This window comes from Pipistrellus hanaki (genome assembly GCF_964339955.1).
Source record: "Pipistrellus hanaki genome assembly, chromosome: 3".
NCBI lineage: Eukaryota > Metazoa > Chordata > Mammalia > Chiroptera > Vespertilionidae > Pipistrellus > Pipistrellus hanaki.
Window position 1 is genome coordinate 105138063 of NC_140505.1, and position 17312 is coordinate 105155374.

General features: G+C 39.1%; 2 protein-coding genes across 12 annotated transcripts in view; one reads left to right on the forward strand and one right to left on the reverse strand.

The window, feature by feature from the left end:
- The window catches only part of RAD52 (RAD52 homolog, DNA repair protein), a 493030-nt gene that overhangs the window by 111038 nt on the left and 364680 nt on the right, over positions 1–17312 (forward strand). The window lies entirely within an intron of this gene.
- The window catches only part of ERC1 (ELKS/RAB6-interacting/CAST family member 1), a 402974-nt gene that overhangs the window by 96896 nt on the left and 288766 nt on the right, over positions 1–17312 (reverse strand). For all 11 annotated transcript variants that reach the window (XM_084878772.1, XM_084878773.1, XM_084878770.1 and 8 more), the window contains one exon: positions 12483–12627. In XM_084878772.1, coding sequence (XP_084734898.1) covers positions 12483–12627 — 145 coding nt within the window. The remainder of the gene's footprint in view (positions 1–12482; positions 12628–17312) is intronic.

Here is a 17312-nt window from a genome sequence, read left to right on the forward strand (position 1 = left end):
ACAGATGGATGAAAGAAGACTGGGAGGAATTCAGATTTCCCCATACCTCCCAACAATCTCTGGACTTCACTTAACTCCAAGGAAGCAGAACTCATCAAAATACAATGTTTCTTTGTATGATACAACAAGGTTTAAAGGGATAGTGAGTAACTACGATCCTTTTTGCAGCATCAAAATAAAATACTTGTTACTTTCACAAAATCAGTAATTTCCTATAGACAGATTTAATCAATCCTTACATATGTGTTTTCTTATGGCTTATAATTGCTTCTTTTAAAACTATTCCTAGCCCTGGCCGGTTTGGCTCACTGGATAGAGTGTCAGATTGGGGACTGAAGGGTCCCCGGTTCAATTCCAGTTAAGGGCATGTACCTTGGTTGCAGGCACATGCCCAGTAGGGGGTGTGCAGGAGGCAACTGATTGATGCTTCTCTCTCATCGATGTTTCTAACTCTCTATCCCTCTCCCTTCCTCTCTGTAAAATATATAGATTTTTAAAAACTATTCCTCATGCTAGCAATTATTAGATAACTAGAGGCTCGGTGCATGGAATTCATGCACTGAGAGGATGTCCCTCAGCCCAGCCTGTAACCTCTCTAATCTGGGATCCCTCTCACAATCCAGGACTTCTGGCCCCTAACCATTTGTCTCCCTGGCTGCCTGATTGCCCCTAATGACTCTGCCTGCCAGCCCAATCACCCCCAACTGCCCTCCCCTGCAGGCTGGTCGCCCCAAACTGTCCTCCCCTGCAGGCCTGGTCACCTCCAACTGCCCTCCCCTGCAAGCCATCTGTGACAACGCGGTGGTGGCCATCTTGTGATGTGAGGGCGTGAGGGTCAATTTCCATATTATCTCTTTATTATATAGGATATAATTATAGGTAAATATACTAATTTGTCAAAACATGAAAAATAATGTTAGACCTTAAAATATACATTATCTATCCATCTAATGTTATAGATGAGGAAGATAAAATCCCGAGAGGGTAAGTTAGGCAGCTTGTGGCCTGGTTTATATTTAAACATACACACATGCACTCACGTGCGCGTGCATATATGCCCGCGCGCGCACGCACACACTCACACACGTTAGTTGCCAACACTCATATAAAAAGATTTATAGGTAAAGGGGGACATAAATACAAACGTTATAGATCAATAAGTCCTGGGGGTATAATGTACAGCATAGTGACTATAGGAAATAGCACTGTATTGCATATTTGAAAGTTGCTAAGAAAATAAATCTTAAATATTCTCATTATTAAAAAAATCTTTGTGAATTATGTGTAGTGATGGATGGTAACTAGACTTATTGTGGTAATCATTTCATAATATATATATACTAGAGGCCCAATGCACAAAATTTGTGAATGTGGGGGGGGGGGTGTCCCTCAACCTGGCCTGCCCCTCTCGCAGTCTGGGACCCTTGCTCCTTACTGCCTGCCTGCTTGCTGCTGCTTACCACTCGGCTTGCTGCTTTTTAGCGCTATTGCAGAGGCAGGAGAGGCTCCCGCCACCGCCACTGTACTTGCCAGCCATGAGCCCGGCTTCTGGCTGAGCAGCACTCCTCTTGTGGGAGCGCACTGACCACCAGGGGATAGCTCCTGTGTTGAGCATCTGCCCCTAGTGGTCAGTTCGCATCATAGTGACCGGTCGTTCTGCCCTAACAGTCGCTTAGGCTTTTATTATATGGATACCAAATCATATGTTGTACTCTTTAAAAAAATCTATATATTTTACAGAGAGGAAGGGAGAGGAATAGAGAGTTAGAAACATCTATGAAAGAGAAACATCAATCAGCTGCCTCCTGCACACTCCCCACTGGGGATGTGCCCGAAACCAAGGTACATGCCCTTGAGCGGAATTGAACTTGGGACCCTTGAGTCTACAGGCTGACACTCTATCCACTGAGCCAAACAGGTTAGGACTGTTGTACTCTTAAAACTAAAATAATGGTATATTCCAGTTATTCCTCAACTGAAAAAGATTTAATATAAACATCTGGAATCTTGGGAGGGGTATGGGGAGATGGGTGCTTGGGTAACACAGGGCCCACATTTTGAATGATAACAACAAGCTGGAATTCCAATGGCTGCCTCAATACACAAAGCATGTGGCTCCTATTTAATCCCAGTTCTCTCTCTCCTATTGTCTTACACACTTTACTCACTTTTATTTATGACTAGAGGCCTGGTGCACAAAATCTGTGCATGGGAGGTGTCTCCTCAGTCCGTCCTGCGCCCTCTCGCAACCCGGGACCTCTCAGGTAGGGTCCCTAGGCCTGGCCAGTGATCAGGGCCTATTGGGGCTTTCTTCCCTGGCTCCCCCCACTGCTGGCAGCTGGCCCCCCCTTCCCCCCTGCTGCTGCCACTGCTTGCTATCTGTGTGGCACTACCCCTTCTCCCCTGCCACCAGTTGCCTCCCTCTGCAGGCAACAGGCTTGGGGTGCGATCGCTTGGCTGGTCTGGGTCTCCCTCTGCAGGATGATCACTGGTTGGCCCCGCACACTTGCCACAGCGTAGCTAACCATTGGCCTGAGCCTCCTTCTGTGGGGCATTTGACCATGGGACTCAGGTTGATCACGGGGCCCTCAGATCAATCGCCCCAAAGAGGTGACCATGGAGCACCCCTATCCCCGATCATTTGCCCCACCGGCCAGTGGCCTGGGGCTCCCTCTGTGGGTGATCGTGGGGTGATGGTGGGGTCCCCAGACTGATCCCATCACACCTGCCTTGGCTGGCCTGGCACCAGTGCGTGTCATAGTGTGGTAGTCCGGAATGTTGTCCGGACATTCGTTCTGCTGTTCGGTAGTTTAGTCTATTTGCATATTATGCTTTTATTATTATAGATAGCTGCTTGGTCCAAATAGCCCTGGGGTTAGGTGCTCTAAGGGATTTGAATAGTACTTTGTAAGCTGTGAAGTGATGTATATTAATTGATGGTGACATTTCTGCTCAAGATTATACACTAAGTTATCAGCAGAACTGGAGCTAGAGCTCTTGATAATGAGACCAGGGGCAATTGTCAGTTTAGTACTATTTATATTGTATCACTGCTTCATACAAACAAGAAAACAAGACATTAACAGTTGTTGGAGGGGGATTCCTATAACTGAAGAAACAGACACACCAATGAGAATAATCTGACTTAGAATAAATAAAACTAACAATTGTAGTGTAAGTGAATAGTTTCTCTTTTCTTTTCTCCTCCCCTCTCATGTTTCAACTTATGCCCAAAAGAGGATGAATGTGTGAGTGGGGGAAAAAGCACAGAATTGTTTTGCTAATGACAAGAAAAACAACTGATTTAATGGCTATAAAATTCCAAACTACAAAGATGAGTCTTGAAGTAAAGATTAAAGTAAAGATTGAGCTGAGGAAGAAGAAGGCAATTCCAGAGGTAAGGACAGTAAATGGAAAATGCTTAACATCCTGTTCCTTTCAAATAAATCTGGACACCATCAGCAGGAAAAATCTAGCTGATCTTAATGTTTGTAGTGGTTTAGAGGAAAAAGCATATATGTATAGTGATTTTTAATATATAAAAATCTAGACTTGAAGGGAGACAAGATAATTAAAAAGAGATTAACATTTTTAACTAAGTCAATAAGAGCTGTCACTAAATACAGATTGAATTGCAATCTTACTCTGTCCTCTTCTAACTACTGCAACTAGACAAAAGGCTTTTACCTTCTATGGTCACAAAGCAATAGCCACTATCAAGAGGTAGTGTCACAGAGGACAGATGAAAGGGTGACATCAGTGTATGCAGCAAATATAAGGGAAAGTAGGTACTGCCAACTGCAACCTAAAGGCTCCTCCGGCAGTGCTAACACAATGTGTTCTCAGGAATCTCTGCTCAGTCAAGCAAAAGGTAACTGGCATCATACATGTGTGATGAACAAATGGATATCTGAATGCTCTCAAAGCCTGGTCTCATTATCAAGAATTTAAAATGCTTAGTGGGATAGGTAAATGCCTACTACATTTTACTTTCCACAAACAGCTTCTGTGGCACTCCAGCTATTTTAAACCCCGCTATTTGTTATTGTTTTTCTCTCTGTTCACTAACAACTCAGGAGCTCTTTGTAGCTGTACTCATTACTATTCTCCTTTTACAGAATGGAAAATAGTTTTATTGTTCTTATTCCAATTTTAGATGTCACTTTTAAACTAGTTTTAATAGTGTAATAAATGGGTTTTTCCAGTGGTTCCAGAATTGGTGACCTGGGCCCAAAGCTAGAGATAAAGAATAGCTAAGCAAGCCACATTATAAAGACAGCTTGCTAAGAGACGGCAGAAAAAGTACTGCTGTCCCCCAGTCCAACATGCCAGGACATGCCTTTTTGGTTTTGAGTCTGGTGTGAGGATGCTAAGATGGGTAGAAGAAATCTTGATGTCACGGAGAGTATATATTCATGCACAGAGGGCTCCTTTTGTCTAAGCTAAGTGAGAGGAGCTCAAAGAGAATTCAATCCTAAATCCTAGAGTATTCAATCCTAAAGTGTGGGTGTGAGTGCAAGAAAAGGAGATTGGCATCTCATTCCTTTTGTACCTAATTAGGCACCAGACATGTTGATGTGCCTGTGCTTACCGGAGGAGGAAAATACACTGAGGCTAGATGGCAGGATGGACAGAGAAGTACTGAGGCTTGGCAAGAATACATGAGTTTCCTGTGGGTCAAGTGACATTACAGAAACCAATCAGGCTTGTGTCTTTTGGTTCTACTCTGACCCTAGGGGGTCAACGTTGGCTGGAAAAGCAGCAGTAGAGTACTGCAACAGTATCAGAGGACCCCAACAGCAAAGACAAAAGAAACAAGAGGAACAAGAGAACATAACTTGTCCCTTTCCTACTGCAGGCCTCTCACATGAGCTGAGTAGAAAAGAAATGGTATGAATTCTGATTTGTTGTCTGATCTGCTTTCTGAAGTCATAGATTTAAGTAGTCTTTTCTAGAGTTTAACATAAATCTGGAATCACACAGTATGCATTTTTCTATATCTGGATTTTCTTGCTCAGTGTTTTTGAAACTCATCCACATTGTTGTGTGTATTCGGAGTTCATTCCTATTTAGTACTGAATAGTATTGCATTGTATGTATATACCATGATATGTTTTTCATTCACTTGTTGTGGTAGCCAACCTTCAAGACAGTCTACAATGTTACCCATCTCCAGTTATCGAAACCATCGTGTTGTTTCCTCCCATATTGTGGAGGGTTGGTCTAGTAGTTGATCAATAGGATAAGGCAGAGGTGATGATAAGTCACTCCTGAGACTATATTATAAGAAACATTGCAGCCATTTTTGTAGTTATTCCATAATTCTGAAGAGTTATACTAGTTAGGGATCTAAAAAAGAGGCATGTGTGCCAAAGGAAAAGTCACAAAACTAGAAAGTGAGAAAAATAGAATGTATGCTTGAGAGTTATAATTTTCCTAGCGATGACAACTTTGGACAGGTGGGCATTTAGATGATGCTCTATCAAAATGTAAGAATTAAGACAGACTAATTTAAAAAATGCTATATAATAGTTTTAGTATTAAAAACAAAAAACAAAACAAAACAAAAAAAAAACCCAGCCGAAACCAGTTTGGCTCAGTGGATAGAGCGTCGGCCTGTGGACTGAAAGGTCCCAGGTTCAATTCTGGTCAAGAGCATGTACCTTGGTTGCAGGCACATCCCAAGTAGGGGGTGTGCAAGAGGCAACTCATCGATGTTTCTAACTCTCTGTCCCTCTCTCTTCCTCTCTGTAAAAAAAATCAATAAAATATATTTAACAAAAACAGGTAGAAAAAGGATAAAAAAGTAGAACTGTCCTGTTTTCTTCCTCAGAGGAGAACAGAATGCACTAGCTGTGTAATTCTGAACACAGTAGTCAGTTGAAAATTGAACTTGTTGGAAATGACTGAAACATGAGCCATAGTCACTGAAATGCCACTTCCCTCGATGAACCTGCATCACCCGCAGCATGTTTCTCACTATGGAATGGTTATCTCTGAAAGGGAAGAGAAGTGGGGAGGGATCTAAGTGCTTTAGGTTTGCTACCTTATTTAATTTCATACCAACCCTGGTAGATAGGTAATGTTGTCCAGATTCTAAGATGAGAAACATGAATCTTAAAGAAGTAATTTGTCTAACTGGTAAAAGGATAGCTAGAATTATAACCTAAGTCTGATTAGTTAACAGGCTGTTACTAAGAAGAAAGACATTTGTTTTCCATTAATACAATATGAGACAATACATAGTAGATGCTCAGTGAATATGAAATGAATGGCCAAATAAATCACAGAATGCAGGATGTTTTGCTGAGGCTGTCGGCAGAAAAAGATGGGGAGGCCAGGGACTATACTGTCTACAGGATGGCTTTGCCACATGTTTAAGGGCAACCAGTATTTTAAACACTAGACTCTTTAAGGAAAATATTGTATCTTTATTTCTCTTGTTCCTAGAAAATGTTGAAATAAAACAGTACGCTGTCTGGCATTTAATATTAATGCAAAGAATTACAAAATTGTAGCTGTAAATGAGACTGTCTAGATTCAAACCAAATAAATTTTGGTTTATAGCCTTTATCATTTAATGTTATCTTTACTTTTAAAAACAGAAAAGAAATCACCTAGCCTGTCTTGAAAGGCCCAACCTGCCCATGACATATGTGTACAGAGCATACAGGGGGAGAGCCAGACTTCACACTACCAGCAAATACAACATGGAGGCTTTGAAATTCTTGAGATAAAAAGAAGAAAATAATGCTGAGTGAAAGGCCATTTTGTGACCAAAGCTGTGGCTAAACAGATTAATGCTTTCCAGGGTTTTATCCAAGTTTACATTAAATCCAAAGCAGGTACTTGACAATCACAGTAGGGGCTTCTTCATGACTTATAATTGGAACACACTGGTTGGCACCCACCACAGCACATCTGGAGTTTGTTAGACAACCTTTAGTTTTTATGTTTGCCATGTGCCCTGGCTCCTTCCTCTGATGCAGCCTATCCAAGTGCTGCATTACCATGAATGAATCAAGGAGACACGTTACCCTGGGATGTGTATGTGTGGGTATAAGTAAATCAGGACCATCTTACAGGGTGACCGCAAAATCTGTAAATCCCTGTTGCTTCACCTCTTTCTGACAATAGGAATCACACGTGAATGCCAACAGCCCATCAGGCAGTGGCAGGTCCATTTATTGAACAGCCTGGTCAGTGCTGACTGCTTCCTTATTAGAAAATGCCTTTATATTGAGACATTTCAGCAATTCAAGGACTAGAATCTTTAAATTAAAATAACATTGATGTCATATTCACTTTCAAAAAGTTAGTACATACTTAGAGAAATTAAAGAATCAAAACTTATTTGGCAAGACCAGTTTCTTCTTGCTCAAAGCATCTAAGACACATTTTTAAAAATTAAATTTTATTGGGGTAAGATTGGTTAATAAAATTATATAGGTTTCAAGTATATAATCCTATGATACACCATTGTATATCGCATTGTGTGTTGACCACCCGAAGTAAATCTTTTATCACCATATATTTGGCCCCCTTCACCCTTTTCTACACTCCCCGATTCCTCTAGTAAACACCATACTGCTGTCTATGTCTCTGGGTTTTTGTTTATTTGGTTTTCTTGTTTGTTCATTTGTTGCTTTCTGTATTATATACCACAGATGAGTGACATCACATGGCTCTTGATGTTTTCTGTCTGCTTATTTCCCTTAGCATGATGTCACAAATAAGACATGGTACATAAATACAACAGAATACTATTCAGTCATGAGAAAAGATAAAATACTCCCAGACACATTTTGAGAGGGCAGATATGTGAAACTTTATATGGAAGGGAGACAGAAAAACAGTTAGGAAAGACTCCTAAGAACTACTTTATCTTTCTCCATATATAGGTCACATCACTACAAAATATTCAGGGCATATAGTTAGATGTAAGATACTAGGAATTTTTCAGTGACTCCTAATATTATAAATTCATGGATTAATTAATATCATAACTCTTATCTATTGAAACCATATAGTCTTGTAGTTGTGAATGAGTCAAATCATCAAAAGTCACTGTGAATGAAATACAGAATTCTAGTCTGCTAGACTTGTTATTCTACTTTGTGTCTCAGGGTGGAGGGAGCATAAATGAATGTAATCATATGTCTGTATTTTTAGGCCTAACTACTACTTAAGATAACTGATATTGCTAAATACAGTGGTGCCTCACACAACGAACTTAATTCGTTCCAGGAGCAAGTTTGTTATGCGAAAAGTCCGTTATGTGAAACGCGTTTTCCCATAACAATACATGTTAAAAAAAATAATTCGTTCTGTAGCATAAAATATGCTAAGATGACATAAAAAAAGATAAATTTTTTGTTATTTTTATTTAGATACATCTAAAAACATAATTTTTTTTTTTTAAAAAACACACATTTTTTTAATTTTAAGACAGACTAAGTAGAGTCTACCGAATCTTGCACATCTTCATCCATTTTCGGCTTTTTGGCCAATGGTTTCATGAAAAACCTGTCCAAAGTCGTTTGTTTTTCTCTTTTCTCCAACATCTGCCGGAAATAACGGACAAGAGTCTCGGAGTAAAGATCGTTGATCCTGTTTGCTTCAGCTGAATCCGGATACAGTGTATTGAGTTTAACTTAAAAGGACGACTGCCGTGATACGTGCGTGATTTAATTCGTAATGAAGAACGATTGCCGCGATACGTGCTTAAGTTAAGCGCAGTGACTAACAACTGCCTGCAGTGCCTGCGCGGAAGGATGCAATACATCGGCAGCGATCGTGGAAGCTCGGGCGAAGCAGTCGTGGAAGCTCGGGCAAAGCGGTCGTGGAAGCTCGGGCGACTTCGTTGTGTGAAACGAAGTTCGTTGTATGAATCATGAAATGAAGTTCGTTGTGTGCAGCGTTCGCTGTGCGAGGCGTTCTTTATGCGAGGCACCACTGTATATATACTCACAAACTAGTGAAAGTCTTTCTTCAACAATATCCTTCTAATTCATATTATCAGCTCCCCTCCCTTTATTGAGGTACTAGAGGCATAGGGCATGAAATTCGTGCACAGGGGTGTGTATCCCTCAGCCCAACCTGCACCCTCTCCAATCTGGGACCCCTCGGGGGATGTTTGACTGCCGGGCCTAAACAGGCAGTTGGACATCCCTCTCACAATCCTGGCTCCCAACTGCTTGTCTGCCTGCCTGATTGCCCTAACTGCTTCTGCCTGCCAGCATGATCACCCCCTAACCACTCCCTTGCCAGCCTGATTGATGCCTGCAGACCTGATCGTCCCCAACTGCCCTCTCCTGACAGCCCTGTCACCCTCAAATGCCCTCCCCTGCATATTCCCTCTTTATTAGATAGGGTTTTTTCTTTAACATATTGGACAGCCCTAACTGGCTTGGATCAGTGGATGGAGCAATGGCCTGCAGAATCAAGGGTCCCAGGTTTGATTCCAGTCAAGGCCATGTACCTTGGCTGGGGGCATATACCCAGTGGGGACTGTGCAGAAGGCAGCTGATCGATGTTTCTGTTTCTCTCTCATAGATGTTTTTAGCTCTCTACCCTTTCCCTTCCTCTCTGTAAGACATCAATAAAATATATATTAAAAACAGAAATATTTAAGATTCCTCCAGCCGAAGCCGGTTTGGCTTAGTGGTAGAGCATCGGTCTGTGGACTGAAAGGTCCCAGGTTCAATTGCGGTCAAGGGCATGTACATTGGTTGCGGGCACATCCCCGGTAGGGGGTGTGCAAGAGGCAGCTGGTTGATGTTTCTCCCTCATTGACGTTTTTAGCTCTCTATCTCTCTCCCTTCCTCTCTGTAAAAAAAAAAAAAAATCAATAAAATATATTAAAAAAAAAAAAAAGAAAAAAGATTCCTCCATATCTGCCTGGCTGGTGTGACTCAGTGGCTGAGTATCCAGCCTGAGATCCCAGGCTGGGGGCATGGACCCAAAGGCCGCTTGTTGCTGGAGCATGCCCAAGTGGCTGCAGGTGGGCAGAATGTCCCTCAGCCACCCCTGCAGCTTGGCGCCTGCACTCCTAGGCTCTGAGTGGCTAGAGGGCATTCTGGGACCCAGCCGCTCAGAGCCTAAGGGCCTACAGGCTAGGAGCAGCCTGGGTCCAGAGGATGTTCCTGTTGCCTGGGAAACCCAAGCCTTCCTCCTGCTCCTTGTGGCTATAGCCATCTTGGCTGGGTTTATTTGCATACTCGCTCTGATTGGTTGGTGGGCAGGGCTGGTGGGCATGGCTTGTGATTATAGCAGAGTGATGGTTATTTTGCATATTACTCTTTTATTAGGTAGGATAACTGAGACATATAAATTGTATATACATAATGTGTACAATGTGATGTGTTTTTTTTTCTTTTTCTATTTTTTGTGGTGTTTTAATATAAGTATACTTTTTGAAATAATTATCATAATGAATAACTGACATTTTCATCACTTAACATGGTTACCTTTTTTGTGTGGTGAGAACACTTAAGATCTATTCTCTTAGCAAATTTCAAATATACATATAGTACAGTATTATTAACTGTAATCACCATGCTATACATTAGATCTCTGGAACTTTTTCATTTGTGTAACTGAAACTTTGTACCCTGTGATCAGCATCTCCCCATTTACCCCACCTCTTAGCCTATGGCAATTAGCACTCTACCATATTATCAGCTTTGATAAATCAAATTTCAATTTTGAACTACTGGATAGAATATCTTTAATAAGCACATTTTTTCTGTTTTACTAATAGGCATCCAAGTATTGGATGATGTCCTCTTCTTGTGACAAATTATTTTAGAACACTGGAAAAGTTTTCTTTCACTTGTAAATGAGTAATGGGCTGTTTCTGCTGCTCATCTATCTATACTATAGAAAAGGGACATCTTTTGGTATTGTCTCAGCTTATTGTGTAAATATTGATTCTTATTAAGTTGAATATGAAATGTTATGCCAAAAATGATATCAATTGATGATTACCCAAAACAGAAAAGAAGAAACCCTTTCAATTGAAAAACGCTTTCTCTAATTACTTCAGGTAGAAGAACAAATCTGGCAGCCTAAAGGCACAGAAAATGTGACTGAGAATAATGCAGGGGATGATAATGGAAGATGGGATTGCAGGCACTGAAAATCATACAGGAACAGCCAATAAAAAGCGTTAATTATACGGGAGACTCAGATTTAAAAATTCAGCTTTATCCTTAATTTCAAAGATGATTTTTTCCCTCTTGTTTTAAAATTGTGGTAAAATATACATTAACATAAAATTTACAATTTTATCAATTTTAAATGTATAAGTTCTGTCCATTAAGCATGTTTACACAGTTGTGCAAACATCACCAAAGGACACATTTGTAGCTTTCATTTTCACAGATCAAAGGTCTTACAGAAATATTAATCATTAAATTTGAGGAGGGTTTATGTTGGAAAAGGGCAAAACTTTGTTCTTACCTTTAGAGACTACCTAGCCCTGAATAACTGAAAATCATTTAAATAACAATATTTAGTGCATTCTGTAGTAGGAACCTAATTGGATATAAAAATAAGCCTTTTCGCGGAAACCGGTTTGGCTCAGTGGGTAGCGCGTCAGCCTGGGGACAAAGGGTCCCAGGTTCAATTCTGGTCAAGGGCATGTACCTTGGTTGCAGGCACATCCTCAGTGGGGGGGTGGTGTGTGTGCAGGAGGCAGCTGATCGATGTTTCTCTCTCATCGATGTTTCAAGCTCTCTATCCCTCTCCCTTCCTCTCTGTAAAAAACCAATAAAATATATATATGTGTGTGAATGTATATATATATATATATATTTAAAAGCCTTTTCCATTTCAAATTGGCAGAATTTCACTAATTTCATCCAATCATTGCACAAAATCAAAAAATATTCTCATAGAAGACTTGTGTGATATATATTTTTTAAAATATATTTTATTGATTTTTTACAGAGAGGAAGAGAGAGGGATAGAGAGTTAGAAACATCGATGAGAGAGAAGCATTGATCAGCTGCCTCCTGCACACCCCCCTACTGGGGATGTGCCCGCAACCAAGGTACATGCCCTTGACCGGAATCGAACCTTGGACCTTTCAGTCCGCAGACCGACGCACTATCCACTGAGCCAAACAGGTTTCGGCAACTTGTGTGATATTTTCTAAACCAATACTCTTACAAAAAATACTCAGCATTTACTAGACATAGCCAGAGATTTGTGAAGATGAAAATCCCTGCTTATGAAGATTATGCCATATACAGATGATGTATCATCGAATTATATATATGAAATCTATATAATTTTATTAACCAATGAATTTAATTTTAAAAAAAATGAAAGTCCAAAAAAATAAGAAAATTAATTAGATAGAAAGATCAGATATCTTCTATGACAATAAGGCCTAATATGTAAGCCAGTAAAGATATGGGTGGAGGGAGAACTGTGTGAAAGCTGGTCCCATTACCCCTTCAGGCATTTCATTTTACCTGCTGCTTGAGTTGCTGCACCAGACGATCCTTCTCCCGCTTCAGTGCTGCCACTTCCTCTTGGGTCTTTTTCTTAGAGGATGAAAGTTCCAAAAGAGCTATATTGGCATCTTTTTCACTAATGGCAGCCAGAAGAGCTTCCTGCCTGAAAAAGAAAGAAAATGCCGACTTTCATTTAATCTTCACAATTCTTTGAAGTTACTATAATATTATTATTACCTCCATTTTATGGGTGATGAAACTAAGGCTTAGTTAGTTTATGTGACTTGCCCATGTTTGCACTTGAAGTAAACGGTGCAGCCAGGAATCCCATTCAAATTTCTCTGACCCTAAATGTCTTTATTATGTTGTTATACTGACATCTCAATGAAGAGTTCCTAGATATAGTTAAACAGTAAACAAGATTAAAGATTTTTTAAAAAGAATAATCTTGTCAATTTTTGATAACTATTTAGTAGCTTCCATGCAAAACAAGACATTATTAAAACTGAAAACTTTTTTTTTTAATATTCTCCTGAGGATATGTTTTCATTGCTTTTTAGAAAAAGAGGAAGTGGGGGTGGGGGGTGGGGGGGAAGAAAGGAGAAAAGGAGAGAGAGAGAGAGAGAGCGAGAGCGAGAGCGAGAGCGCGCGCAATTGAGGAATACAATCTAGATGTGCCCTGACCTGAAATCGAACCCACAACTGTTTGATATACAGGACGACACTCCAACCAAGTGTGCCACCTAGCCAGGGCTGAAAACATTTTTATGTATAGAGTGTGTAACAAACTGTAACTGTTACAAAATAGGATTTAGAAAATCAGTCATCTGTTTCTGGGGCATTCTGAATGTCTATAATTCTTTTTATCTCATTAATGCAAGTAAGTTTTCAGTCATGGCTTTATTTGCCAATGATCTGTGCACTTTGAAACAGTAATTTAAGCTTTACAGATTCCTTGTGATTTAGGTAACTACTTTTTGGTTAATATATAGGAGAAAAATAAGGTGGGATTTAGTAGGGAGGGAACATGAGAAATTTACAAAATAATCAGAATGAGGTTGGTGAATCTCAGTGTTTAAAATGCATTCCTCAATAGCTCATCTTTTATGTAAGTCATCTGTAAGAAGACGGATTTGATTTACAGGAATTATGTGACCTGAGCTTTTGACTCAAGGGAATGCTGAATCTGAAAACGCACTTCCCAAGTTTAACGTGGCTTCCGTCTTTGTTAAGATAATTACTAGTAAGATTTAATAGCAGTCATATGGAAGAGTTTAATTTAGCCAAAACTGGAAGACTATATTTTGACAAGAATATTTTGCATTTTGGATGGGTAGGTCTGGGGAACTTTGAACAAGCAGTACTAACAAAAGGAGAAGGTAGATTAGTTTATATTATGGAAATGAAAATTTGTTTAACTAGTCTCTGCTGTTGGAAGGGGAGATTCTTAATGACCTCAATTTAACTTTCTTCTGTTCCCACACACTATATAATTCTGAGATATGGCAGATGGCTTATCCCATGAAGCCTTAGTCAACACCAAAGGGATAATGACAGTCTAAATATATCCACTGACCACTTGAAAAAAATATGTTAAGTGGTGAAATGAGCTTAAAGGTGAAGGAGTTCAAGATGGTGTCACAATGCCATTTCCTGTTGATGGCCATCATCTGTTACTTTTTTGGGAAGCTCAGACGACAAAGCTGAAATGAGAAATGTGCTTTCTCAATTAGGGCACTGCCTCTCTGGACACTTTTAGCAGCAGAGAAAGAAAAGATGAATGAAAAATAAGATTATTCTATTCAATTAGATCTAGTCATGAGCACCTTTACTGAATGCAGAATACAAAGGTGAAGGGCTCTCAGTGCCATTCTATGCTTAAGAAAAGCATCATAATATGAAATAGTAAAATTATTCCGTATTGTTGAAGCTTTGTGACTAAGTTCCAAATTCCTTTATATATGTATTCTTGGCTAGCTAGTGTAGTACAGTTAATCTATGGGGTAAAATGTCACATTCTCAAACTGTAATTTGATATAGCAGGTGACAATTCAGATTATAAAATTTAAAATATAGCATGTGTCACCGGAAGCTGAGCCATTGAGATGGCTTATTAATAAGATATATACTTTGTAGTCTCTTTTTGTTTCATATAAAATTCAAATAGAAATTTTATTATGTCTATTTATCTTATATTGAGCATTGATAATATCAAACTTTCTCTCCCATACCCATAGCTCTCGGCCTCTAAAAATCTCCTAATAGATTAACATGCCACTGTCTTTTCCATTTTAAAAGTATACTCTTGAGACTGATTTCTAAATGTGAATGTGTCTAAAGAGGGCAATTTATAGTCAAGAAAATATTGTACTTATTATACTCATGTAAAAGCTGTATGATGTCTAGATATATTAGCTTTTAGGTGTTTTTTTTAAGTGTTTGGAAAGGGATGGAGATAGTTCATTTTGTCCATAATTTTGGTAAATTTGAAATGGACAGACAGAAGAGAACAACCTCTTAAAAATTGAAAGTTAGGTAAGAATATAAAAGCTAATAAACAGCAATAGCCATCTAACTTTTAGGGAATAAGAAAAATTGTTCCCTGCCCTAGCTGGTATGGTTCGGTGGATAGAGCATCAGCCTGTGAAGTGAAGGGTCCTGAGTTTGATTCCAGCCAAGGGTACATGCCTGGGTTGTGGGCTCGATCCCCAGTAGAGGGCGTGCAGAAGGCAGCCAATCAATGATTCTCTCTCATCATATCTCTCTCTCCCTATCCCTTCCTCTCTGAAATCATATATATATACACACACACACACACACACACACACACACACACACACACATATATATATATATATATATATATATATATATTTCCCTTAATACATCTGATAGAAAAGTCCATATGCTATAGTTGAGCTTACGTGGTTGTTTTAAAGACAGCACTCAAAAAAATGTCTAAACTAAAAACTTTGTTAAGAACAGGAAATGGAATTCAGAGTAAAAAAATCAAATTGCAAAAGCATCTTATTTTAGTAGCTACCGACTTTTAATACAATTTGCTTCCATGAAAAATTTTCTGATAAAGTGTAAAATGAAACTACCCTTGAATAATAGAGTAAAAATAAGTAAATATGTACCATTTGTTTTATACTTATTATGTGCTTATTCCTGTTTAGTACTTTGTAGGCAATGACTTGTTTACTTATAATGACAACTCTATAATGTGGATACAATGATTTTTTCCATGTGGTAGATAAAGAGACTGAGAATAAGATGGAGGGAAAAAATTAATATGTGTTCACTGAAGAAAAATGAAAAGATAAAGGAAACTATAAAAAGAAAATAAAAATACTAGAAATAGTTCCTTTTTGAATCAGTCAATTGCTTGATATCTGGAATTCACCTATTCTAATTCTAACATAGTTTGAAGAAAATGAACCTTAATGGGGATTAATAATTGACTTCAAGAGGTTTACCAAGTAAAGACTATCCACAGAAAAGGAAGACTTGCCGAAACCGGTTTGACTCAGTGATAGAGCGTTGGTCTGCGGACTGAAAGGTCCCAGGTTTGATTCCGGTCAAGGGCATGTACATTGGTTGTGGGCACATCCCCGGTGGGGGGTGTGCAAGAGGCAGCTGGTTGATGTTTCTCTCTCATCGACGTTTCTAGCTCTCTATCTCTCTCCCTTCCTCCTCTCTGTAAAATATCAATAAAATATATTAAAAAAAAGAAAAGGAAGACTGGCTATTCTGAATTCATTTCTCATGAGGCCCTAGGGAATAATATAAGCAAATAAAATATATGGAAGCCACGAACCCATAGCAAAATAAAAACTGCAATACACCCCTTTCCCCCTACCCCCGTCAAACTCTCCTTGTTCTGTTAGTGTTTTTTCCCTCACTTAAAAATAGAGACATTACAAATGTGGACACAGAACCTATCAAAGTGATTAGAAACCCCGTACTGCATGACTAACATGCCATATTAACTGCAAAATGAGTAGGTAGTAGAGAAATCCAACTTTAAGTCATGAAAGTAGTCTATTCACTCTATCCCTGGTGCTTTCAACTATCAGAACAGTTGAACTGACCCTTTGACCTGCAATTTCTAATAGAATCAAGATGTTTCTAAAAGTATTCTGCTGTGGAATTAGAGCTTCAAGAAACAGTAAGTCCACCTCCTCTGTCCCCTTCCCCCTTCTGAATAAATTTCAGTAACAGGAGGCAAATATCCAAGGCAAATGGAACTCAAGAGCCTCTTGATAATCCCTGAATCCTTGAGAACAACACATTAGCTTTCTATCACTAGTCAATAAGAGATATAATCAATGTTGGAACAATGACGGTTAACAATTTAAGAGACTTCTGTACTAGTATATGTGTGTGTATGTGTTTAACAGAAATGAAAAACACAAAAGAAGCAAAGGGATGTTACCAGGGCTTTACTTTTCTTTCTTACTCCAACTGGGTATTTTCATGTTTCATAAGCTGCATAATCCTGAAAACATCAGGAATGATCAGATAAAAGAATAAGTAGCTTTAGGTGTATTATTTATGGTCATAGACATGTAATCATAGTTTATTCCAATTTTAAGATAAATCTAAAATCTATATACTTAAAAAACTAAACTTACTGGGGTAACATTGGTTGATAAAATTACATAAATTTTAGGTGTACAACTTAGTAACACAATGTCTGTATATACTCTATTGTGTGTCTACCATCCAAAGCCTGATAACTCTTCTGTCACCTTATATTTGACACCTTTTACCTTCTTTGCCCTCTCCTCATCTCTTTTCTCTCTTGGTAACCACTATTCTGTTGTCTTATCTTTGAGTATGTTT